General features: G+C 39.1%; 1 protein-coding gene across 1 annotated transcript; it reads right to left on the bottom strand.

Annotated features, from left to right (window-relative positions):
- Positions 1-1,621: 1,621 nt before the first annotated feature.
- On the bottom strand, positions 1,622-26,771 carry GIPC2 (GIPC PDZ domain containing family member 2). The gene is made up of 6 exons (XM_085067900.1): positions 26,430-26,771; positions 18,567-18,752; positions 14,926-15,106; positions 11,590-11,699; positions 10,813-10,894; positions 1,622-3,057 (listed from the first exon to the last, which is right to left on the bottom strand). Exons 1-6 carry the CDS (start codon positions 26,667-26,669, stop codon positions 2,903-2,905), a joined length of 954 nt encoding a protein of 317 aa, XP_084924026.1. The 5' UTR covers positions 26,670-26,771; the 3' UTR covers positions 1,622-2,902.

Raw genomic sequence — 26,771 nt, 5'->3', positions numbered from 1 at the left:
TAAAGGTGTCACAAAAGATATATCTGTAATTTGCAAAATTTGTTCCTTTAAAAGTGTAAAATATTCATCGCTCATCATATTTTTAAGCTTAAGAGCTCAGAACTTTATGAACACCAGATTTCATTAAATCCCCTTGTTGCCTCTAAAGACTCTGCAAAAACTAGGAAAAAATAGTGTTATGTTTTCCATCATCTTGAACATAGCAGTAAGTCTGGAAGCAAAGGCACAAATTGCATGTCTGTCAGCTCTCTGCTAGCTCTGCACCAAATTATAAAAGTAAGGAATCAGTCACTTTTAGAACTGCTTTCAGCCTGAGTTACTACTTTGTGTCATTCCACCTCAGATTTTGAGCAGACTATTCACCAACATTCACCTCCATGGGCAACACAAACTAACGAGGTGTTTACACACCTACTCCGATCAGCACTTAAATAGAACTAGTGTTTCTAACTAATTTGGGAGATTTTTGTAGTGGCATTTAATGACATTTTCACTGCACAAAGCATCTAAAGGCATTAGTGTCATTACTGACTAGGTTTTAAAGGCTGTATTTCCTTAGCAAAGCAACATTAATTTACTACACAAATCATTACAAAGAGAGAGATGTATTTATCACGCTTTATAAGACAGTGTGGTTTTCATGTGACAACTTATTCATGCATGGCTGGAAAATGCAAATAATATACTAAATTGGGTAGTGGTACCATTATGTTTTATGTGCTGGAAGTAGTGTATGCCTTGAGAAAACAGAAAAAATAAGATATATTGACATACTTCATTGCAGTAAATGCTAGTAAAATTGCAAACACTGCCTAAACCTTAGGCCTGAAGTAAACTCCACAAAGATAGACCATTGTGACAAGAGGCAGCTCTGTGCAGAATTAGAGCTTGAGAGATTATTTTTATCTTACTATTTTATCAGTGTGAGATAAATTATCCCAAGTATAAACGGATCGAACAACATTAATTTCTTCAAATAAAATGAATGACCAAAACACAAGGGGTTATCTGCTACAGGCACCATTTCATGCATTATCCATAGTAGTTTTTATCTTTTTTTTTTTAAGAAGGAAGTCTTAATTTTAATATATTTTATAATCAGTGGCACGTTGGTTACTAACTCTAGTATACATAAACACTTCCACAAAATTTGACATTTGAGTTTTATGATTTGAAACCAACAAGGAATTCTTGGCATTTCCTTTTTGCTTTTCACCTAGAAGTTTAAAGAACAAATTACATGGTCCACAACATTTTAACCCTCTATTACCATGAGTGCATCAGCTAAAGTAACCCTGTACAAGACAGAGAGTGTTCTCAACTGCAACAGAAGATTGTGGGCCCAGACTTGCAATTGTTAAAAGAGAAGAAACGTTATCAAACTCTTTTTGCAAAGTAATCTATCCTTGAGGGCCCAAATGAGCCAATGGGATCTACCAAATTTTATTACCTTCTTACAGTTTCTTTAATTTTATTTTCAAGTTTTACAGAAATTTGCTGAAGTGGAGTTTAGAAGCCTTCCTCAATAACCTAGGAAAGAGAACAGGAACCTGTTCTCTCAATGATACTTCAGAGTGTCATGGTTTTAGACCAAAAAGAAATCATTGACATAGAACATGTGAATTTATTGGCATAGTTTTTATTTTAAGAGACCTCTGTAAGACAGTGAAAAGATATTTTCTTCAGGTAGGTACTTAGAAAAAAGTAACTATTATTTTATATTCTTAGGCAAATATAAAAATACTAAAAAGCTATGACACCTTCCCAGGTCAGACCCCATATTCTTGTTCAATTTCATTTTCAATAATCACAGATTTATTAGTAAAAAATTAGCAGTTAAAATAAACATTTATGTACAATATAATTGGAAATCCTAATACCTAAAATTAGTTTAACATATTTTTCAGGGTCTAGGCATGCATTGTCATCTAAACTGCAATTATTTGTGACTTTACAATAGTATCTTTTGCGTTTGAACACCTTCAATCTCTCTCTTGTGTTGCCATGTTGGAAAAAAAAAAAAGACAAGAGGGGAACTTCATGGGATCTCAAGATACCATTTAGCATATGCAAAGATCAATTAAGCACTTAGTCATACACTGTAGTCTCCAGTGCCAAATTACAGATATTATTCAAATGCATTTAATCAAAATTAACATTTACTTCTTCCTATTTAGCTCCTATTGCAATAATATGGCATCTGAATAAAGCAGCAGCTTCCTCATTTAAGCATTTCTACTCTACTTACCTCAGTAATACCCAGACAGAGCATATTATGACTCAAATGCAAGCAGGTCTTTCTCATGCAAAGATCTCAGTTCCCATGTTTCAGAGCAATTTTTTTACCTGAATTTGAGTTCTAAAGAAACAGGGTAGCTTCTTCCAGCCTTGCCTACAGTCCATGTTCAGGCCAAACTGTAAGAAAATCTAAGTCTTTAGGTTTTTCCCAGCTCTCTGTGTATGTGAATTTATAGGGACAACAGAAAACCAGGGAATTGCAGCATGAAGCTAGGTAGTTTCATAACAACTTCATAAACCTCTCTAAAGAGATAAAATAATCCAAACTCCTTGTTATGTATAACACTTTTCAGAATACTGGTATCAAAGCGTATGTACAATAAAAAATACCTCATTTTCATAAAATTTCTGTATAAATATATCACCTTGACACACTCCTCACAGTGATTTCTGTATGTAAATTAAATGTTTTAAATTGCAGTTATCAGAACTTTGGGTTTACCTTCATTTCTATTAGAAATCTTCCCTTGCAAAGGAAAGTCTCAGGTCAGAATACTTGTGCAAAGCACCCTGAATTTATATCAATAAAATTGTTAAAATTCCAATGTATGTGTTTGCAGATCATTTTGTGTTTTCAAACAGGGATTGATGAACTGCACAGTTCTCATTCCAGTCGTCCTTGCTTAGCATCACCTATTGCTCCCCACACATCAAATACAAACTCATCTGGAAATGCAAAGTCTCCAAGAGTTTCATCCAATGCCACTGCAAATTCATCAGGGTTTTTCTTGTCTCTTCCAGCTTCCACCATTGTTGCAGCTAAAGAGCAACAAAACAAAATAATGTGATTATCATGAAAGTGACAGCTAACACATAGGGCCAAGATACCTCTGGGATGTCTATTTTCAAAACCTGGTAGGGTCATCTTAGGGAGATGCAAAGTCTACCAGCTGAATTTAGGATTCAACAGGAATTATGTACTTAAATTTTTGTGCTTATGCTTCTAGAAAGAGAAAAGGTTATTTCTGAAAATCTCAGCCAGGTGGTTCAAATTGTGCAGAAGCAAGAGAAAGGGCTTGTTGCTGTGCACATAGACTGGAGCCACCAAAGACTGGGAACATCTTGGTATCCAGGAAAATGAAAGAAGAGGTGTGATATAACAGAGGTAAACTGTGATATCTTGTATACTAATACAGTCCAGCATTTTGTCTTCTTTAACACACAAGTACCAGAATCTATCAAGTGTCAGATCTCAGTTTTAAAATGGCTACACTGGGGCTGCTGCTGCTTCACTCCTCAGCTGCTGTGCTCATCTCTCACCTTTTGCCACTGCAGTCTCTCAGATTCTAGGAAAACTTAGAAGTCTATCCCAAACAACACTGGATGTTGGCAATCCATGGATATTAGAGAAATGAAAACTGTGAGGGCTCTAATCTCTCTTGCTCATGGCACCTGCACCTCCATGAGGGGTGAAAAGAGTCAGCACAGAGGCTTCTCCTACTTAAGCTGGGCCCAGAGAACCACTGGCAGCAATCTACGGTGGTTTGAGGGATGCAGAATGCCCTGTAAGACACATTCAGCACAAACAGCACTGCTGAATACAGTTTATTTGCTGAACTGTATTTCTGCTCCACAGCTTCTGTTCAAATTCACAAGAAAATGATGGTATTGTACAATAGATGAAACCTCCACGTCTGCTTCATTTTGTGATTACTTTACACACCTGCCCTAAATTGCAAGATGTCCTCCATCTTTTGTTACACATCAAATAACCACCACTTTCTTCATGAGCATACCAAATTCAATTGCCATAGTGAATGATTTGATAGCTTCTAGCCTTTTCTCAGAGGGAGGTCCAAATGGAAAACACATAATACAGTGCCTGAGAAACAGAAGTAAGTTTTGAAGCCACAGAAAAACATCTTCACTGGGGCAGTCTGCCACCTACCACATACACTGTATTGAATACACATGGCAAAATCTCTCTGATAAAAAGATAAATAAACTTTCCCTGCTCTGAAGTTCTACTAAATTTATTTAATTTTATTTCGTTGACCTAAAACTCAGCTCAAATGTATTGACAGTTATGAACTTCTGGCAAACAGCACTTGCTGTTGTGCAAGCATGTAACAAGCTGTAAGCAAGCTTGAGCCATATTCCACATTGTAAACGTCAACAACAGTAATTCTGAGGAAACTTGATGGTTTGATTTTAACTGTGTTCAGATGTGAGGCTCCAAACACAATCACAGTGTGTCAAACTACACAAAGCTGTCCAAGAAAAATTTATGTAAATCTCGACAAATAAACTGCTGTGATGGAGACAGTTCAAGTGTAACCCAGCTTCCAGGCACCACTAGTGGTTCTCAAGAATCCTCAGGACCAGTTTCCCTGCCAGAAGAAACATTATCCCTGTTGCACTGATTCTCTCTGTGTCCCCTGTGAAGTTTCTGGGACTCTGATTCAGACAAGTCTGGATGGGAAATGGGCATTAAAGAGAGGACTCTTGCTCCTGGCAAGTGGAACACAAGGATTTGTCCTATCAATGCCACTCTCTATTCCCTGACAACTTGGCATAAGAAGCCACTTACTGAGAAGCAGCCCTGGAGGCAATGGGGTGAAGAGTATAATTGAAACTCCACCGATTCCTGGATATGAAGCAGGATATGAACTTACTTTTTATAGACACAGGGAGAAGGCTGGAGATAAAAGAGCTGTGCAAGGTGCCATGAGAGCAAACATGTGAAGGTATTGTTACAGCAGATATTTAGAAAAAGCTGCCCTTAAAAGAGTAAGGACCTAGACAAGTGTGTCAAGCAGAGTGGGAGCAAGGAATTTAGCCATTTTTAAGATAAATTGGCCAAGAGATATGGAAGAACCATATGACACACACACAGCAGCAATAAAATAAGACAATATGGCATTATATCACAATCCAGCTGCCCTAGCTGAAGCTTCAGAATTGCACATAATAAACTGTCATTAATAGAAAGTGTAACCCAAAACACAACTTTCTTTAGAGACTGAGCTTCCCAAATAATGAAATAGAATGTAAAAACTGGTTTATTATAGATTTATGCAACTTGACAACAAAATCCACTAAATTTAGCTAATCAACCCAGTCAAGCAGGAATCAGAACATCACCACTGTGCTAAAGCAGCCTCAAATAAAACCGTCTTAATCTGTATTCAGTAACTCTAATCAGCACTGCCAGGCCACATTTAAAGCACTACATTTATTAAGGCACGCTCGCATGCCCAGACCCACCCGATGTAATGCAATAGGCTTCTCGGGAAGCCTGCGGGGCAGAGCTCTTTCGGCAGCGTGGTGCTGACCTCCAGCGCCAGCCCGGCTGCACTGCCGCTCATCCATCCCGCCCGGCACCAGCTTTCCCTTGCGCTTCCTACACCGCTTACACCACCGGGGACTTCGAATGCGCCCAGCAGAGCCCTGCTCCACCACTTTCACGCACCCAGAAATGCTAAAGCTGGCCGGTTCTCTCCGGCACCCCGTGAACACGCTCCCGTTTGCCCAGGCGGCTGCCGCAGCCGCGGGACGGCGCTCCCAGGGCGGCACAGCTGTGCGGAACATTGCTGTTCACACAGTGACATTTGCAGTGCGGAATTCTCACGGCAAATCAAAGCCTGCTGAGTGCCAAGGCGTTTAGCAGATACTTGCCAGCTTGAAGAGAACTTTGCTGGTTCTCAGAGCGTGTCAGTTTCGTGCCAAATTGTCTCCGCTCCCCTCCCTTTTCCCCACTGCTTCTTGTAAGAGCTGCACAGTAAGTGATTACAGGAATTTTATTCCAATAGAATATTTTTCCACAGTCAAAAGAGCCTCAATTGTTTTCAGATTTTCCCTTTTTTTCATTTCACTTCAGGCAATGTTAACACCTGATAAATTTTTACATAAAATGTGAAAAGTTCAGCAATCTTAAAAGTGATGAAATTAATCAGAAGTCTTGTCAATTTTAACTGCAAAGTTCAATATCAGGCTTCCCAGAATATGAACAAAGTAATATGTTGGCTTTTTAAACATAGTTCCTTTAAAATAACTGGAAAGATTTTCACAAAACCCTCATTTTCACTTTTTATAGACATATGGACCACAAGCCATGAAAGTTACCTTCTGCTTGCCATTCTTATTATCTACCTTACATAGTGGTTTTGCTACCTATATCCTGTCTTGACAGAAACCTCAATATTTATTTAGCTGTAATGCTATTAGAAGTTTTGCCTTCATCAAAAGGCAACAAACATTCTGTCCTGTCACTCTAAAGCAGAAAATGAAGCATGTTATTGCAGTTTCGGGTACTTAACTTTATTTAAATTTCATGTTGAATATTGTCAGATCTGGTACTCAAGGAACTATTAGAAATATTTATTCTTGCTCCTTTGTCTTAAGTACCAGTTCTTCTTGAAGTGGAGAAGTTTTTTAGTTTAACTGGACTTGCTGCCCTTCCTTTTTCAAAAAACTCCCATTATTCCTTCAGAGTAAACGAACAGCCATAAACAATATACCCCAGAGTGTATACAATAAAATCCTTTGGGAAAGAAAGTCTGGTGACAGAAGGCGAAGAAAACAACAGATTCAGGGAGAATATCACTTCAGTTAAAGCATTTAGAGATAGAAACATCTATTGAATATTGATGGGTTGGATTTGTGAGCTGAGAGAAGAAGCTTGGGTGACAAAAAAGGATATAAACTTACTTTTTAAAGATAAAAGATATTTTTGTTAATATATTTTGACTAGATAGTAAGTTGGAAAAATAAAGTCAGGAGTGGAGAAGTATACTTCAAATTTTTTAAACAAAGACAGACTATGCAAAGATATTTCAGCCTGATCTCAGTGGTGGAAGGTTGTGAAACAGACTATCTTGAAGGTGATCACACAGCCTGTACAGGACAAACAGCGGATCAGGCCCAGCCAGCATGTGTTTAGGACAGGCAGGTCCTGCCTGACCAACCTGATCTCCCCTTCTATGGCCAGGTGACACCTACAGGATGAGGGAATGGCTGTGGGTGTGTCTACCTGGACTTCATAAAGCCTCTGATACTGTCCTCCACAGCTTTCTCCTGGAGAAGCTGGCAGCCCATGACTGCACCAGGGGATGTTCAGGTTGGACAGCAGGAAAAATTTCTCCACTGAAAGAGTGGTTAAGCATGGGAATGGGGTGCACAGCGCAGTGGTGGAGTCACCATCACTGGAAGTATTCAAGGAATGAAAGTGTGTGGCACTTTGTGTTTAGTTGGCATGGTGGTGTCTGGTCAAAGGCTGGACTTGATGGTATCTTGGAGGTCTTTCCCAACCCTAATGATTTTATGATACCTCATGTCTGATAATATTATAGGGAGCAACAGAAAGGAAGTAATCATCCAAAAGCAGAAAAATGGAACAAAAGGGAACAAAAAATATCGGTGGATGAAGCCAAAAGATGGTGAAAAAAAAATTAGACAGGAAGCCCTTTTTGCCTTCATTTTACAATCAGTAGCATCCTGGGGGGTAGATCCAGTCTCCCTCCCACCGTGAATTTTTGGGATTAAATACAGTCTATAACAATTCCAGTCCTACTGATTTGAAAAATAAAAGCCAGTATTTTTCAATAACACTGTTTCCTGAGACACTTCTGTTAATCAACTGCTCAAATTCCTTTACCAGAAAGGACCCATAGAATTTAAAATAACCTGAATTATCTCTCAGCTGTGCATTTATGTTTTAAAGAATGCTGAAGTCAAGCTTTGGCTCAATTTCTAATGTGCCCATAAAATGGCTGAAGAATACATTTCCAGAGCCAACTACCAAATCTGTGCATTAAGTCCAGTTTTCAGTAAAAAGGAGTAAGGAAATAAAAAGGTAAAAGTGCATCCAAAAGCAGGTATGCAAATCTCAACAGCATTTAGATTTCTGAAAATAAAAATTCAAAAAGCGGTGCCAGAAAAAAAGTGCATGCATTTCCTTTAACAATTTCCAAGCATTTTGTTCCAGTTTAGGGATTTGCCTGTAGATTTAGTCAGTCGTTCATGAAACTGTCAAGATACTTAACTATGCAAAAGTTAAGGGCTTTATCTCACCTTTAATTCTGTCTGTAATTTTACATTAGTTTTTCTTTCCTTTCTTTCTAACTTATGGCTTAAAACTGGGGCACTGTTTTAGAATTCAATCACACCATGGAAGTGTCATTTTAATGGAGATGAAAGAGCAACATTAACTGACATCCAAAGATTCTGACAAACAGAACTGCATGGAAGTGAGCAATGATTGAGATCTTAATCACTTGTCAGCTGTGCATTGTGATGACTTGCATTTTCAACTAATCTGGCTTGAGTAATGAGTGAAATTTCGAGCTAAGTGGTGATTGGCATTCTCTGAATGAATCTTTTCCTCATATTTCATTTTCATGGGTGACTGATCACATCCAGTATGTGAAAAACTGACATGTGTTAATTGAACAGATTTGTGACAGGTGATTAGCTCTCCTTTCCAAAAGAGTCCTCGAGCTGTTTAATTGTTTTAAAATGATAAAGTTGGGGGGTTTTGTCATCACGGTTGGCTGTTGACTCTCAGATTTGAACTCCAGGATACAGCTTCAAGGGTGCAAACTAAAGCTACATGAACCCTATAGTCTTTGATTTCTGACAGCTTCTCTTGGTTTCACTACCTTTTGAGGAGGAAAAGAAGAGGTGAAGGACAAAACAACCACCCAGCTGGGAAGAAGAGAGCCTCTCCACAAACAAAGACCTCTTTCTTCTTTGAGTATTCTTTTAATGCATTTTTTGAAAGTTTTCCAAACTACATACTGAAAGATGAAGGGCATTAAATTTTTTTTTAGGGTAAAACAAAATTTAAGGGATTATTGGGAAAACTACCCAAGAATCAGGTACTTGGCTGTTAAATCAATCATATGTGTTGAAAGCTGAACTTCTCAGTCTACTGTGCAAGAGCCATCCTGTTGACAGTACTGAGAGCCAAAAACACAGCTCCCACAGGACTGTTCCCATGGACACCAAAAGCAGGCCACCTATAGCTGCTTATTCCTGTAGGGCAAAGAGCCTGGGGACCTTGGAAGTAACCTGCAAGGACAGGAGCTTCCAGAAGCCCAGCCTGAGCCGGGACTGCAACAGCTGCAGGACAAAAACAGCTCCCAGAGGGACAGCTGGCACGAGACTCAGCTTTGAAGCCTGAGCCAGAGATGGACTGAGACGCAGAGGTTGCAGGAGTGAGACAGGACACGGAATCCTCCCTAACCTAAACATGGCTCAGCACCACACAGGGCTCCCAGGAGCACATTACATGGCAGCAGAATCACATATTAGAGCTGCTGGGAACAGGATTTTTGAGAACTTCTACTTTTCTGGGAATAGGAAAGTTTAGACATAACCTATGAAACAGAACTCAAGTTTTTGGCAGCTCTGCCCTCTCTTCCATGCCAGAAAGCCCACTTCTGCCTTACACTGAGGGACAAATACTGTTTCACCTACCATTTTTCCTGTGAGAGAACTAGTAGAATCTGTCAGTCAGATGATTCCTGGTAGGAGCAGCCAACAAAGGCCTTTTGGCTATTCAGATAACCACCTTTGTTTTCATTCCTCTGTGCTAACTGCTGCCCCTCCAGCCCCAATGTTTTGCCCTCTGCAGCTTCATGCCAGACCTATTTTCTCTTCTGCTTGGCCTTCTCCACTTCTCTCTCATGAAAGCTTTATTTCCAAGATCACTTTCCATTTAGCTTATCCTTTCCTTATTCTTGGCTGATTTTCTGGTTTTTTTAAGACATTACCATAACATTAAATACCTTCCTCTTTGTCTCAGTACCAGCAGTTCCACAAGATCCCAGGAGGACTACACCAGCCACAGTTGGCTACAACAGCTAGACTGCAGCTTCTTCCCACGCAAACAGAAAGTCTATTCAGTTGTTGTCAGAATTAGGAAGAAAAGCAAGAGCTGCAAGGACAAGTTTGGTGCATCTTTAAGGAACTTATGACACTGGGGTTAAGTAGTTTTTTCATTATAAACTGACGATTCTGATAAGTAGTAAATATTCTACAAGCCCTCTCACGTTCGTCAGAATACAGGTTTGAGAATTTGATAAATTTTTGCAATTATTCTGTCAGCTCCCCTGCTAAATAGTTGCCCTTTCACTGATGAAGATTTAAGATTCAAACCCTAGTAATAAACTTTGATGTGCCTGTGCCAAAGGGCAAAAAAGCAAATAAAAATACTTATCCTTAAGAATCCTAAACTGTGGCACACACAAGATCCACTGAGAAATATATGCCAGAAAGAATACAGTGTTGACAGTTAATAGTAAGCAACTAAAAAATTTATGCAACGGTGTATAGATAATGTGCAGGAAGAAGAGACGATTAATTAATTAATTACATCATAAGGACTGAAGTAGAAGGGAGATTCTTTTATCAGACAAACACATTCATATAAATACAGGCAAGTTTTTGAGACTGCATGCTAGCCAAATTTTGTTTCGCTTACATCCAGAGACTAAAGTACTCAATACATTTTAGACTACAGAAAACGAGAAATTATTTAATCTTGTAATAAGGTATCTGATAAAAACTCACCTAATTCAATATCTCTTATGCCCATGTATGTTTCAAGAAGCTCATCCACTTTTTTAATTGCTTTTTCTTCAGCTTCAGTTGGCTTTGTTGAAATAAAGGGACAAAAGAAAAAAAGTATGATTATATCCATGCAGATTTCAAAGTAACCAGCAATGTACCACTGATCATCCTTTAGTCCCATGTTGGCCACCTAGATAACAAAATCTACAAATAAAACACACTGTTCCACTCTCTTTTCCTCTTCTCATAAACATGCGCTTTTCTCCTAATACAGCTCACACATTCAAACTGAACAGGGGCCTTACATCTCCTGACAATAAAGATCTTCATCAAATCCTCATCAGCTTTAGAAGAGCCCAGAATAAACATTTATTCACCAAACTCTAATCCTGCTTTTGCACATATTTATGTCCACATATCTAATTAGCCTCTCCTAACAACAACCCCTACACCAACCCATTACACTTCACAGTGTCAGAAATTGAACCAATTCTTCAACCATCCCACCTCTTTTTTCCTCCCTTCTCTCTTTTCAGCACTCCTTGCTCTACTCTGCCTTAAATTCATCCATGTAATCCATGACATCTAAATACAGGTTCTCTGCTTCCAGGTTCCTCAGACCCATCCTATCCCTGCTAGTCTTCAACTTTAGTTGTTCTCTTTAGTCCCACAAGCTTTGTAAAATCCAGATTTTTTCCTTCCTGCTTATCAGCCTTGGGGAAGAATAAATCAGAAGCTAGTTGATTGAACTACTGAAGGGGATATACCACACCATACCATTTCCTCCACAGTAGCAGGGCCTTTGGTTCGCAGGCGAAGTGTTTCTCTCCCTTTGGAGATTTTAGCCTCTGACAAAGTTCTACCTTTGGATCTTGGTTCCAGCTTTTCTGAAGACAAAAATAAAATACCAAACAAAATTAAGTATACGGTATGACAGAATATATCTGCTTAGGTTATTAGCTTTTCTTCAAATTTTATTCTCATCAAGATATAGGCATATTTAAAAATTTAAATTAACTGTATTCTAAGCATATCTTTGCCGGCAATTTCTTGTCTTCAAATTCTTCAAATTCCAATATTTACTCAACTGCACTGAAGCTAGGACTTCCACTGACCAATATACCTAAGCATTCACTTCATATTTACACCTTGTGTAATTTTATTTCCCCATTCTACAGAGAAGTAGATGTATTTATACCTTAATATTACATAACAGCTGAAGTCACCAGCCAACTGCTGATTTATTCTGGTCTTTCAGGCAAAACACATAGCAGGTTTACCATTGCAACATTTCCATCATTCACTGATGCAAAGGTGCAAACACTCCTGCTAAGCAGGTGATGATGAGCCACATTGAGCTGAGCTGACAATTTGCTTATCAGCAGTCACAGAGGTGAAATGTCCATTAGCAGATCCACAGGAGTTTTTCCACTGGTTTCACCAAACTTATTTCACAGCTGATAAATCTCTAGGAAGAATATCTGGGTCTACCCAAAGTTTCCTTTCACCTGAATTCAGCCTTTCTTGTTTAATCTTGGGTAAGGGCATCCCAGTTAGTAAATGGAGCATGGAATCATTTAAGATTTGGCTTTCATGTTCCAGGACACGGTTTTACATTCAAGAGTGGCAAGGCTTTATATACTCACTGACATGAGAGTTACAAAATGAACCTGGAAAGTGCTAGAAGAGAGAAGGTAATTTTGCAGAATTGTTTTTAATTGTCTTGTTTTCTCTAACAGATTATTCCTCCTCTTAAAATAGCAGGCCTTTCTAATAAGTTCTTCTCAAAAATAAGAGTTTAACATGTCATATTAATTTTGCTCAGATAAATTTCAACTCATCATTCTTGCACAAGCAGTCACAAATCTAGATTGTTATGCTGAACAGATCTTGAAAAGTAAATTTTATTTGCTTTTATTTTACAAATAGGTATGTCACAGTCTCTTATAAATATACATAGGATCAACACTTTTTCTTAATCCTTTTATTGCTTCAAGGACAGTTTAAAACATTCTTAAGATCGTAATCATTTCTGTTAGACTGGTTTCAAAAAGTAATTCCTAATAAAACAACCCTATATTTTTCAAATTCTGTCCCCATTATCAGCTCAAAACCCATGATTTGACATAACCTTTATATGAAGTACTTTGGACCAAAGCACTCTGGCTATTACAGAAACTTTTTTCTTGTTCTCCTAAATAAAATGCAGAGTTTATGTTATGCTGCCTTTGCTTTGTTTCTACTAATTTTTCACAATTTATAGAGGGCCAGCTTGTGACTGGTACAAATCTTTAATTCTGTGCTACAAGCCTTGCCTAGAGGCTATCCAACCACTAAATTATACTTATTTCACATTCTGCTGAGAGGAAGAAAAATAAAAAAAAATTCACACAGAGGCTTGTCTCTTATTTCTATACTGTCACCAAATTCTGTTGAAATAAACAGGAATTCAGCACCTACTTGTCCAGCAGGATCTGGATCTTGTTTGTCATCTCCTCTGGGGCTATTCTTAGTGCTTAAGCTGCAGCTTAAGCCCTATCTTGAATAAATTCGTGCCTATAGCTTAACTGTACCTAAGGCTAGAGGCAGGATGTTCTAACCTACTGAGCACTGCAACTTGCAAGTTCACTTCTGTAGAGTAAAAAATAACATGCATCTTCCAAAAATCTGTCCACAAAGATCTGGTTGCCTCTTAATTCAATGTCAGATAAAATGTATTGCCATGAAATTAGTGCATTTCCTTCTCTACATCACAGGCAGACTAAAATGTATCTCAGTCACCTGACTGAAGTAAATGCTATTAAATTATGTCTGAAGTCATCTATCAAATGCTGATTTACCCTGCTCTTTACAGACTGTGTAACACTTTTAGCACTGAACACAAATTATAGGCCCATATTTAAAAAAGGCATTGCTGCATTACTAATTGTTATAGACTACATATGCAATTTTTTAGCACAATGTGTAACATACACATTTACTTAACAAGACTATCAACTTATATACAAACACATTAGAGATCAACTCTTAACCCTCATTCTTCACAGAAGCACCGAAACAAAAAAGAAATCTTCGCATTTCTCTCATTTTCAATTTCTGCTGCTATTCTGACACCAAGTGTCAAGACTGGTGTATGACAGTAGCTGTAAACTTAACACATAAAAATTTTAAAAATAAACACTTGAAGCTTATGCTGCTGTAGCAGAAATGGCGATTTTGAAGTGACTGTTATTGTAGGTGTGTAGAAGGCCTCATACAAATTTATGATCTAGCACTATTTTGAAGTTTTTATTACAGGAAAATGCTACATAGTTTGGGTAAGATACAAAAAATGGAGATAATAAAAATTGTAACTCAGTCTCTATTTTGACTGCCTGAGTGAAACCTACCTTGTTTGTTTGTTTGTTACACGGACAGAATTAATATATACAAGAATTAGCAGTGGGAATGCATTCCTCCTGTTTAAGCAGCACTTGCTCATAGCATGCAGGTGGCAAGTAGAGACAGAGTTTTGCCATACTGCTTTCTTCCAATTCTGAATATACCTACATTTACTACATGATTGGAGATCCACAAAAAGGCTGGGGAGAGGGAGAACAGGCAGGCAGCTAGCAAAGGAGGTGCTCTGGGGAATCCCAGACAGTGTTTTCTGCAGCCTCCTTCTGCATTAGAGAGCACAGGCCCAAGTAAAGAGTACAGAAATAGAAAAGTCTGACACACAGAACCACAGTGATTATGTATCAAGAGAGGAAAAAAGAAGTTTCAAGGATCAGGACATTAGTGACATTAGGATATCCATGCTTTAAAACTGTACCTATGAAACAATTCCTCTACTTATTTTCCAACATCATGTAGTAGCAAAAGAGACTGAGATGAAGGCTCAGGCTGAGGTAACCCACACCAGGATGACTGCTGGAGGAAGCAAGATGGAAGAAAATCCATTCATAAATCTTCCACTTCAAAGAAAAAAATATTTGTACTTTCTTGTAGTTGTTATATTACGTTAGGTGGACACCTGGCAGCATTCTGCAAATGAACTTAAAATGTAATGTACTGTTGGGATTTTACTATCAAGGTGTTTTACTGAACAAGGTGGACAGTCAGGTCACTCACCAAATGCTTTCATAGGCTCTACCAACTCCAGCTTAAACTTCTGACCCTTCTTGAGATCTTTCAGCATTTTGGCAACTTCATAATGCCGACGCTCTGCCACATTTTTTCCATTTATAGTCTCTATGTGATCACCCACGCAGACCGTTTTGGTTTGGTCCATAAGGCTGCCTTCTTTGATTCGCTATTGTTTAAAAAAAACCCAAACATCAGAATTAGAAACATTTCTTTAATAGGTGATACTTTTTAAGAGGTGACACCACAGTTTCAAGGATGTTAGTCAACAGCATCAATGCCACTGAGCTTATTATTCCAGTAGTGTGTTTTGTCTACAAGATTATCATAAAACATATTTTGAAAAGGATTATTTTTCAAACAAAGCATTTTAATAAGTATTGAATATAAAATCACCCCAAAAAATTATGCAACCATACTTTAGAAATTAAAGGTTATGAATAACCTAATTTTTTTGTGCATTAAAACTGATCACAAACATCTCATTAATGTGAATGTTCATTCAAGTTTTTTGGGGTTTTTTATTTAATAACTTTGACAAGCATAGGAACAGAATTTTCCTCTTCTCAAGTATGGTCCAGGGACTTGAAAAATGTGTGTTATATAATAAAAAACTACATACTGTAAAGGGCCAATCTTAAAAAGACCCATCTCCAGAGGTAAAACTACTATTTTCCTCATCAAACTATACAGCTGTATATGACAGGATTTCCTCTGAAATAATAAAGAATAAGAACATCTTTTAGCTGCTGTATCATGGAAAATACAAATAGTCTGAAGATCATAACAGAAGTTACAGAATTTGTGAAGTGGAATTTTAAAAGTATGGAGGAAAACCTTTAAAATACCTCTATGATTTATCACACTTAAAATCTCAGTGATTCTGTTTATTGTTGTTACATCGTGTCATATTTGTTCATCACGCGCATACCTCACATAAGCCATTATTATATGGCTACTGAATAGAAAAGCTACGACACAGTGAAATTGACGAATTTAATTCTAAAGTGTTCCTGAATAACAGTCTTCCCAACAAAGACTGACGTTGCTCAGGCTAACTTGGAGTGAGGTAACAGTGAGACAAGGCAGATAAACATATTGCCACCTACTGCTGTGACAGCCAGCCAGGCTGCGCAACCATCCCAGAAGCTGCTCGCAGTCCCTGTGCGCATGGCTGAGCCCACACAGGAGCCTCATCTGAGAGTCAGTGGGAAGTGTGACAGTGCTCAGTGTCCTATAGTGCACTGCAACGATTTTAAGCTTCAGGCTGAGTTTAACTCTTTCTAGCGCTTTTTATTTTAATCTAGATCAAAACCAAACAGAAGCCTTCTGGTTAATGTAGACACGGGTATCGTACACGCCAGAAAGCAGGTGCCAAATGCATTTCTGTTACCAGGACTTGAAAGCTGTCCCACCAGGCTTCAGTTAATGTTTAGTCTACATGTTGAATTCATATTCGTTTAGCTTTTCTTCTGCACTTGGATCCCAACACTAGAACAGTTTAAATAATATTCACTCGCTGTTATTTGTGTAAGTTTTTATCATCACTCCAAGTTAAGTGACTGAGACAGTCGAGCTACATTGTCACAGTAATTAAGATGCAATTGCCTGTATTTCAAGTGTTCTACAGTCCATTGAGAAGCTATGAAGATCTGTATTTCCTATGCAATGAATACCCCATTTGATAATGTCTCCTTGTACACCACTCAGTCACACTCCAAGTTCTACTGCTGTTCTTTGAATGCTAATTTGACCCCATAATACTTTTTCCCACCTGCCCGTGTACCCCAAACACAAATCTGTGAAAGCAGAATGACACCAGGTTTTGTTCTTGGTTAGGCAAAACAAGATTGAATTTCATAGGAAAAAACGCTGCAGTTCAGTGTCAGGTTTAAAATTGGTTGGGTTGCTACATCAAACTTAGAAATCTCCCTGTTATTTAAAATCCAGTAAAATTACTACAACCCATAACAACCTTCAACAACCCACCAATGAGTAAATTTAGTATTTATTTTTAATTAAGAATGGGACATATTTACAAATTTTCAAAGAAAATATATGTATATAAGCAAAAACAGTTCTATAAAATTTTAGAGACAGTCTTTGCTTAGTCATTTACCTAGACAACCAAGTATAAAAAAGATGCAGCTTTTACTTTTGTATATGTGTTTTCTATGCTGGGTTAAAAGATCCATTAGCTAAACATGGAACAGTAACAAAGTAAACTCCTAGAAACTCCTTACAATTTATGCATTACCATGAAGACTGCACCATTTTTATTACAATGCTTATTAGTAGGCCTGAACAAGGAAAATTATCTATTTGTTCAGAGGAGTTTTACACAATTTACTGGAAATTACAGCTTGTCTTGCTACTGTGGTGAGGGTTTTCCAGTGTGCTCCAATTGTGCAGTAGTCCATGGGGTGGCTTTTCTCCCTGCCTGTTACCAACCAAGCACAAAGGGAGTGTCACTGCACACTGCTGCACTCGTGAACACTGCTCACTGAAGCGCTGCTTTCAATGCCTTCTTTTAAAATGCCACATAAGCAGCAGCACGACTGAATGTTATGGGCTGCATAGATACCATCACTAGAAATTCACAGTTCTTTGCTTATCAACATAAAAATTACGCTACGATTTTGCCAAAGTGCTTGATGAAACCTTCACTGCATCATTGACTTTCACAAACATGACCTCAGCCCCATTTTTCCACAATAAAGACAGGCAAACCAATTTCTAAACCATGTCTTGTTTTATACCTATGGTAGCTAAGGAATGAACAGAAAATATAACCTCTCCACACAAGGAGCTCTGTTTACAATGAGAACAGCAATTTGGGCAGCAGTAATCAAAGATAATTGCTAATGCCTCAGTAATAATGGGTAATTGGAGTATATTAGAGCAAAGAATCTAAAAAAGGCAGATGTGATTAAGGTTCCTAATACCTGGTCTAGCAAGAAGGGTAACATAATTTCCTCAACCTCTACTTGTCTCAAAACATACTATCTGTAGGTCATATATAGAAGAGGAGAAGGAAAGCAATTATGATTAATATATGGTGTATGTTACTGCCCATACTTGCTACTCAAGTTAATTGTGGCAAATTGTGTTAATACATACCCTTGTAATTCACCGTCTAAGGCAACAATACTGGAAAGCTGAAAAAGTACTATACTTGCCCCTACTCTTGTACAGCACAAAGGCTTCTGCCCTGAGAACAGCCAAAGACTGAAAGAACATGATCTCATTATCACATGAGTGGCAGAAGTTCTATAAGCATCTAATAAATGACATCAGAAAATCGCTTTAAAATAGGAGGGGGCAGATGCAAGCAGTATCTAACACCTACCACCTCAGGGTAGCTCAGGAGATACAATGGTCGCATTGTAAAGCTGATACACATTACAGAAGCAATGAACAAATGAACTAATTTTGAATGACATGCAGTACAGCATAGCTGAACTAATTTTGAATTATATACCTAAAGAAAAGAGACTTTATCCTTTACTTGCCATATATACGATAATAAAAGATGTTATAGTTCTAAAGGATCATTTAACCAGTAATTAACCTATTACAGTAACAGGAACGTCTATAAAAAAAAGTATTTCACTGTTAATTAAGTTTACCTTTATAAAGGCACAGCCCGTTCCATTGTCTGTAATGGTAAGCCCCAGCAAATCTTCAGTTTTAAGAACTTCCACTTCTTTTCTTTGTCCTTTCACGTGGGCAAATATGAAATCTTCAAGGCCAATCTGTGCACCTAAGAGTTTGTCCATGTCAACTTTATGAGTGTTCAAAGTGCAAAACATGATCTGTGCAGAAGGAAAGCAAGCATATTAACAGTGTATTAGGTTTGGTGAGCTGGATAGGAAGATAAAATGAGAGCACAGTTCTGACCCCTGTGATATACCCATAGCTAGAATGAAACCTCTTCTCCTCCAGCTGTACCAGGAGAAGGGATAATCTCCAACCACATACAACACAAAGCATAAGTAGCTCAAACTGCAGATAAAAGCTGGCAGGGAGCACAGGAAAGAGACCTACCCGTGTGAGCAGCCTCTCATGGCCTGTCTCAGCATACTAGCCCTGAGAGAGGCGTCTTGAGCTGCTACAGCTTGCACCAGAGGTTAGAGTAAGCAAATTGAAGAGCCATCACCATCTTCTGCTTCATCATTCACCCACCTCAAATTCCACGCAATTCAAAGATCACTAGGGACTACTTTAAAACTTGATTGGTTGAAAGCAGTTTAATGGGAAGAAGAGAGCTTATCAAAACAAAAGGGTCGTGAGAGAGCATGAAATGTTTTGTATTGCTCCATGTGTTCCCTGTTCCCCCATTAGCTCAGAGCACACTGTCTCCAGTGGGCTTTCTTAGCTCCTACCCTTCCCCAGCATGAGTTGGGGTCACCCCTGTTCCAGCTCAGTAAAAGCAAGGCTTAATAAAAAGGGCAAGTTGCTTATTTATAAATCAGCTTTTCTGAGGGATTCCCCTTCAGTACTGGGTGCCAGGCACTCCCTTTTCTCCCTACACTTAAGTCAGCTCTTCAGCAGGAAGGTTTATTGTCCTGGGCATAGACAGGATGAGTGTACTCCAGCTGCACTGCGAAGGCACAGAGATGCTTTTGCCCATCACGGAGCTGCACGAAGGAATTTGGCCAAGCCCAACACACCCCATCACAGCTACAGTAACTGCAGCAGCCGAAGCCTTTACAAGCTGTAGCAGGAGAGGAGTGAGGGCCAAGGGAACCACACAGCCTCCTCCTGGGCAGCACCGGAGAGCACAGGGCAGCAGGAAAACCTGAGAAACTCTGCACTACAAGAGAAACTTGGAGAATCTCTAAAGTCTACTTCACTGAGGCACAGACACAGGTTGTCCACACCAGAACACTACAAATGCCTTTTTTTTTTTCTCTTCCGGCATCACTGGATGAAAGCAGAAAAGTGGAAATGAAAGTCACCAACACATTTAAATTGATTCCAGATCAAACGAAGAGTGGATACATTTACTAATGTATTTCACAGAGAGCATTCAAGTTTCTCGAGCTTTCTAGAAATTAGATTCTGTAACTATGGCAGTTTTAACCTTAAAAACAGAAAGTTAATAGAAAGATTGTGCTCCTTGAAGGAGCTCTTGTTTACTTGTTGTTTTTAAAAACAAAACAAACAAAACCCCCCACCAAACAGCCTTACTTCAATGGCTACTTGCTTATCTCATCTAATCCATCAAACATCCACTGCAATCGAACACCTAATTCAACAATGAAAGTTGTAACAGCACACCCTTAATCGACATTAGTTTTATTTGCTCAGGTAATGCAAAGGTTTTCAGTTAAACAATACTCCAGCACTAACAACACCTAGAGAAATTAATCAGGTTTTTAGTAGAAAATTGAAAATAATAATAATAATAATAATCTCTAATTACAAGCTCTGTTTTTAAACAAGAAGATCCAATTAAAACAGATGTTATCAAGTTCACATGCACATTTTCAGCTCTCTCAAGCTGCATAACTTTGCCAGTTTAAAACGGCAACTCAGTTCTCTGTTCATTGTTCCTGCGATGAATAACAAGCACGGTCTTTACATTTTAGATATTAGCATCCTTCATCTGACCTTGTCAAACAGACAATCATCTAGTAAATACTGTCACACCTTTGAATAGATAAAATTGGCAACAGAGCAGAAATGTGATATTTAGAAACTTGATCCAGAGTTTCTCTTTATAGATCTTCATCCGGATGGCATTCCTACTACAGCCTATAAGTCTGCAGAATTTTTTGTGAGTCAGTTCTGTGCTAACCACAAGGCTGAGAGAGCATCAGCCAGTCAAAAATAAAACTTAAATCATTCTTCATCCTCTTTGGTGAACAACTGCTTTTTCTCAGAACAGATATATGCAAAGAGTAATGTACTAAAATTGTATCTACCCAGAAAAATATATCACTACACCATCTATCAGTTACAGCATAACTTTATTTGTACACAACTGGGATCTATCAATTAAAAAATGGAATTTTTCCATAGATTTTATGTAAGTTTAATATCGGCACCTAATGACAGATTCTATATTTGAATACTTAAAAGGATAGCTTCCACTCACTCAAATTTTTGCATGTATTTTTAATAGTAATTTTATTATCCAAAAACAAAGCAATAAAAAATTCAATGTGCAATTTTCATTGTAAAGTCTTTTCTCTCCTTACCCTAAACCTTCATAGGCATTTGGTCTTGAAGTCAGCATACCAGTGCTGTGATATTTCATGACAACTTTAGCAAGATATTATAAATCAGAAGTGTTACATCAGTCACAAAGTATCTAGGATACCTCCTTCACCAAGGGTTATCTTCTGCAGCACTCAGAACAAGGAAATGCCATGTGGCTGTAGACTAGAGGCTTATGCACAATTTTATAAAATAGATTTGTCCAATAAGTTTATTAACAGATTATTCCCTGCATCTGTGTTTTCAACTGCAAGAGACCACATTAGCCAACAAAACCAGGGTTATACCGTGCGTTATATAAAAAATGGTATTAGCTAAGAAAAGAGGGTTACATGATGTGTTATATAAAGTACATATGCAGTACCATATTGCATATTCTATACATTAATTATACTCTCATGTTCCATATTGAGCTTACACTTTGAGAAGGACTCAACAATAAGTTGATTGATAGACTACATACTCAGAAGCTATTAAAAATGCTTTTAAATCAGTAGATCTCAGATAACTTTATAGGGAAGATCATAATCACTTTCTGTTTAAGAACTAGGGATCTGGGAATTTTAATTCCGAGCAAGATGTAACACCCACTGAGATATTTCCCTATATATGTAGATGTCATCGTATCAAAAAATCACCAACGCATTTACTAGGTAACTTATTCACTTTATCCTCCCCGAGAAAAATGTGGGAGCCTTGACCAGCAGCAGCTACAGGACGAGCAACCAGCTCCTCCAGGTTCTAGTGTGCTCTTGGTTCTCTGTCCGGTATGCAACTTGGTCAATACATTCAAAATCTTACAAGCACTCAGTGTTTTACTGCTTGCTCTTGGGTATTTTTAAACCCAAAGAACACAAGTATTACAGCGTAAATTCTTCCATACAGTTATTTCCATACTAATATTTCCAATACTTTCAATTAAAGTATTTGAAAAAGACACAGCAAGCATCACACGCAATATGGGTGTGACATTTAAGCACTGCTTAGGGAAACAGCAAGCAAACAATTCTTGCCACTGGGTTGGGAGGAGGTGGTTTGTAGGGAGTGTTAAGTTTGCTCATTTAAAGTATTCAATCTGTAGGCGAGATTGTGAGCAAATTGTTTCAACAGATAAGCATACCAATAAAACTTTCAATCTTTTGGTGAAGAGGATTTCAAAGCTGACCCTTTTCTCTAAAACACACTTCAGATTTTTTATTGTTAAATGAACAGTTTTGTTCAGAATCCCAAGTTTCAGCAATAGCTTATTTGTAAGTAGTCTTTCACAGAAGTTTAAATTGAACAGGCTTAAATCAAATACTTCTATGAAAGTTTAATGTGGCACAGCCTCCCAGTATACTTGACTGTTTAGCATGAGGAGGCAAGGCCTGTGGAACAACAGCCCACACACAAGCTCAGCAGCTGAACTCTTGTTACTTGAAGAGAAAGAGGGAGCTGCATTTCTGCCCTTACTGCTGCCAGAAAGATTTCTCCTTTCATGAATTACCCTTGTGATGCAAAATTCCTTCCACTGTGAAAGAAACCCCAACCTCCAAGCACTCTGGACAGACACACCCACTGAGCATTAAGTTTACTTCACCAGCCCGGCCATATTTCACCTTTCAAAGCAAAAAAATATCAAAAGTGCAAACTGCAAGTAGACAAACCAAAAGTCCATACAGCTTCTACAGGTTACCATTCCCTTCTCAACTGATCAAGGAATAGCCCTTGGACTTTAATATCCACGTTCTCAGTGCCTGATTAGCTACTCTGAATACTTTAAAGCCCTACCATGTGCTCTCACAGGAGCACACCACCACCAAATGCTTTAACAGACCCACATTGTCCTTCAGTCAGTGCTCGTTTATTTATCATACAGGCTGCACTCAGCACTTTCACCCTTACGGGAAACATAACATTCCCAATAGTCATAGCGGAGTAGTAATCCTGAATGGTCAAAGCTATAGATAAATACTTTTTCCAACTACTTTTCCTACTTCAACTCCCATAGAAAAAATAGGGGGAGATATTTCTATTATTTATGCAAATAGAAACATACACGTAACTGTGTGTGGGCTGTGTTGTTAGTTAAGAGTTGTATCTATCTATATATTTTTAGCTCTGTGCTTTCTTGTTGATAGCCTGTTGAAGTAATCAAGTAAAAAGCCAAGAACAATGTGATCTGCTTCAAACAAGACTCATACTAATGATGTTGGAAATTATATAACTTTTTTTTTTTTATGTAACTTTAGTCAGGGGTTTGCTCTCCTTTGCCCAGGGGAAAGGAAATTGAACCTTCTCTTTAAAAGACTCTCTTCACTGGGAGAGGCCCAATGAGCTTAACATCCACAGACTGGGAGTAGACAGAAGATACACCAGAGATAAGCGAACATTAAAGGACATTATCCCCGAACATCACCCCCTGGCATGTTCAGAGATAGCTGGTCTGGGAAAACACTGATAAGAAAACCCAAGAATGCACATCAAATTAGCATCGAAGGCGAAGGGATCAATAACCAACAGGAGATTGAATACTAAGAATTGTGTCATTTCAGACCACTGAACAAGAATTCCTTTGGGTTTGATTACCTGTGATGGAATGATTTACACTGCACAGCCCGGGCATGTGTGGATGAAATTATTTCTATTGCACAACCTGGCCACAACATCCTGGCCAGAATAAAGTAATGTCTTAATTCTCTAACATAAAAAAAACGTTGTTGGAGAGTTTTTATTTTTCCTACAGTTTGAGTGACAATGATACAGGCAAGCTATTGCTAGCAGCCATATTCACTTCTCCTCCCTGTGGAAAGAAGTCACGTTGGCCCAGGAAAGAAAGAAATGCTGGTCATGGTAAAAGTCAGAGAGGAAGGCAGAAAGGAAGGCTGGATATCAGCTTCAAAACAGGTAACAGATACATATGCACCCAGGAAGGTGGATGAAGAATGAAATACCTAAACAAGAAAAGGTGAGTACAGGAAAAGCATCAGAAAAAGCTGCTGTTATGCCTCTCCTTCATAGATACCTAGCAAACGTCCCCTTTGAACCTACACCCATCTTGTCTTGTCCCCATCCTACCCTACTCATCATCCAGGTCTGCACAGAAGTTTCTGTCAATGTCTGTCTAACAAATACTGTGTTTTATATAAACTTCTCTCTATCACTGTTGGCAGTCAATCACGGAACCTGGAAAGGATTCTCCAGCAGAAGCTAAACTCAGCTGGCCCTGTGAGATGTGATCCAAAGAGAAGAGGTGCTGTAACCATGTGGAGTCAAAAGGAGAAGTGACAGATTACAAGTACAGCTCATTCAGAATCACATTAAAACACTTAGGCAGGAACTTATCCAAGAATCCATAATCTTGCCTACCCTGCAGTAAACTCACATATCGTATTAAATGTACTCACTTCTGCAAAAGTTATCTGAATGCTCTCTACACTGAGCTCTTCCCCTCCACTCCCCCACTATTTTCCACTTCAGCCACTACAGGGCAGAGATCTCTGTGATAGGACCTGTTTCCAAAGGCAGTCAGGTATCACACTGCCCACAGGCTTCAGCAGAGCTAGGTCACTGAACTTTCCAAGACAGGTAACACCTAAAAGTGGCATTTGAGTACCTCAGCGTCTTTCAGTTTGCTGAGATGTAGCTTCTGGCATTATTCTTTACACCAGATTATCTGGCCAAAAGCAGCTTTAATGAATAAATAATACCATTTAAAATAAATTCTAATCAATTCATGTTTCTTCGCAGTTCTTGCTGTTCACTGTTCTATCTTCTCCATCCAAAATTCTGTTGCATGACCTTCTGGTCTAGGTTTGTCACTCTGCTGTGCCTCCTCCTCTACACCAGGAGATATTTTTGATCACTATTTTCATTTCATACAACTTTATTAAAGCCAACTGAATTTACAGAGTAAAAGATTTTAAGTTCAGTGCCTCCAGCATTAATTCTCCATCCATTTTTAGCAATAAGACACATAAAAAAAGAAATTAAAACAAAAGGAATGGAACATTAGGGAGAAAAAAAGAAGCTTCTCTAGTCTGGCTCAAGGCTGGCAATATATGCCCATGATATGTGGTGCTTCCTCTAAAACCTCTGATGGTGTCAGATTATAGATCTAGCAGGAGAAACAGGAGCACACCATTCATACAAAATTAAGTTTCTTTGTGAACGCTCTTCTTTCTCAAGTCAGTGGAGCCAAAGGTTCAACAGTGAAAGGAAGAAAACTAAAATAGAAGACAATCTGGTAATTATGAGAACTTGAGAATAAAAGGTATAACTGAGATGGAAGAGAACAAAAGGGGAACAGGAGCTCAGGATGAAAAGAAAACAAAAGAGCAGATCAGAAAGCAGCTGGGAAGGTCTGGGACATGAGTGCATTGCCTTTTAATTACTTAATGCAACAGTGACTGGTAAACTGTATTCACTGCTACTGCCACTTCCCCTTCACAATTTACTGTTTGAAATGCTACGTCAGGCCACAGCAAACTCAGAACAAAGCCTGTTGTAGCAGCAGTCTTTACGACTTTAAATAAAGTCAGCTACAAAGAAGAAAACAAGTAAAGCTGTACAGCCACACGTAGGCATAATGAAATGTTAGCACTTTGTTTCAATTTGCACTCAGAGGTTAAGGTTCACAGAACCACATAGGAAGAACTTGATATGGCCACTACCTTTTAACTAAGAGAAAACAATGCATTTACCAACACAAATGAATCATTATCCAAACAAATGTTTAGAACATGGCTCAGAAAAAAAAAGGATCAAAAAGGCAGCAGAGTTTATAAAAAAATCTTTTTACAGACTTAAATAACTTCACTTGAACAGTAAACCTTTAAAAAATAATTACCTGACAAAGCAGAAAACTTTTCAAACATGACATTCGGCTGAAATTTTAAAATGTAGTACGATTTAAGGCATTGATACCATACCCCCTCCCTGGGAGTTCACCCTCATAGATCCGCTGGCCCTTTTTTGACTGGAATGAAGCAGTGCCCAAGGGCTGTGTCAAACAGCAGCTGGCAACAGGGTCACCGAGCCACTGGAGTTTCGGTAGAGAGAACCATTGTTTTTACCATGTGAGAGCTAAACGCAGTCACACTTCTGTCTTTTCCCGTATGGTAACGCTCATATGGAACAGCAAGGGGAATTATTTTCTCCCAAGATGTGTACAGTAGGCACGTCCCTAGAGCCCGTGCCAGAGGATGCCAGACAGGGAGGGAGGGAGGAGAGAGCAGCGCGGCGCCCTTTGGCGCCTCTGGAGGCCCGGCGGGGCGCTCCGGCCCTACCTGCGCGGGGCTGATGCCGAACGCCTCGGCGATCCTGGCGTACAGCTCGCGGGAGCTGCCGAAGCCCTCCACGCGGCCCGTGGGGCTGCCGTGCGCCAGCTGCGTGTGGAACTGCAGCCGCGACGCGCCCGCCGACGGCGCCGGGGCCGCCGCGGGGGCAGGGGCCGCCGCCTCGCTCTCCACCAGCTTGAAGGTCTCTTTGGACTTGTCCTTCTTCTTGCTCCTCAGCCCCAGCGGCATCTTCCGCGCCGGTCCCGGGCTCCCGCGGCCGCCGCCGGCCGCGCTGGACTCTGCCCCCGGCGCGGCACCGCCCCGGCCCCGCGGCCATCGCTGCCGCCAGGT

The sequence above is a fragment of the Lichenostomus cassidix genome, chromosome 8 (assembly GCF_008360975.1).
Source record: "Lichenostomus cassidix isolate B80296 chromosome 8, HeHo_3.0, whole genome shotgun sequence".
Classification (NCBI taxonomy): Eukaryota; Metazoa; Chordata; class Aves; order Passeriformes; family Meliphagidae; genus Lichenostomus; species Lichenostomus cassidix.
The sequence above is the reverse complement of the archived record's forward strand: the minus strand, read 5'-3'. Positions and strand labels throughout refer to the sequence as shown.

Coding starts and splice junctions, on each gene's coding strand:
- GIPC2 (XM_085067900.1), bottom strand. CDS start 26,669: ATGCCGCTGGGGCTGAGGAGCAAGAAGAAGGACAAGTCCAAAGAGACC. Junction 18,753..26,429: donor TCGGCATCAGCCCCGCGCAG/GTAGGGCCGGAG, acceptor CCTTCTGCACAG/ATCATGTTTTGCACTTTGAA. Junction 11,700..14,925: donor AGAGCCTATGAAAGCATTTG/GTGAGTGACCTG, acceptor TTTTGTCTTCAG/AAAAGCTGGAACCAAGATCC.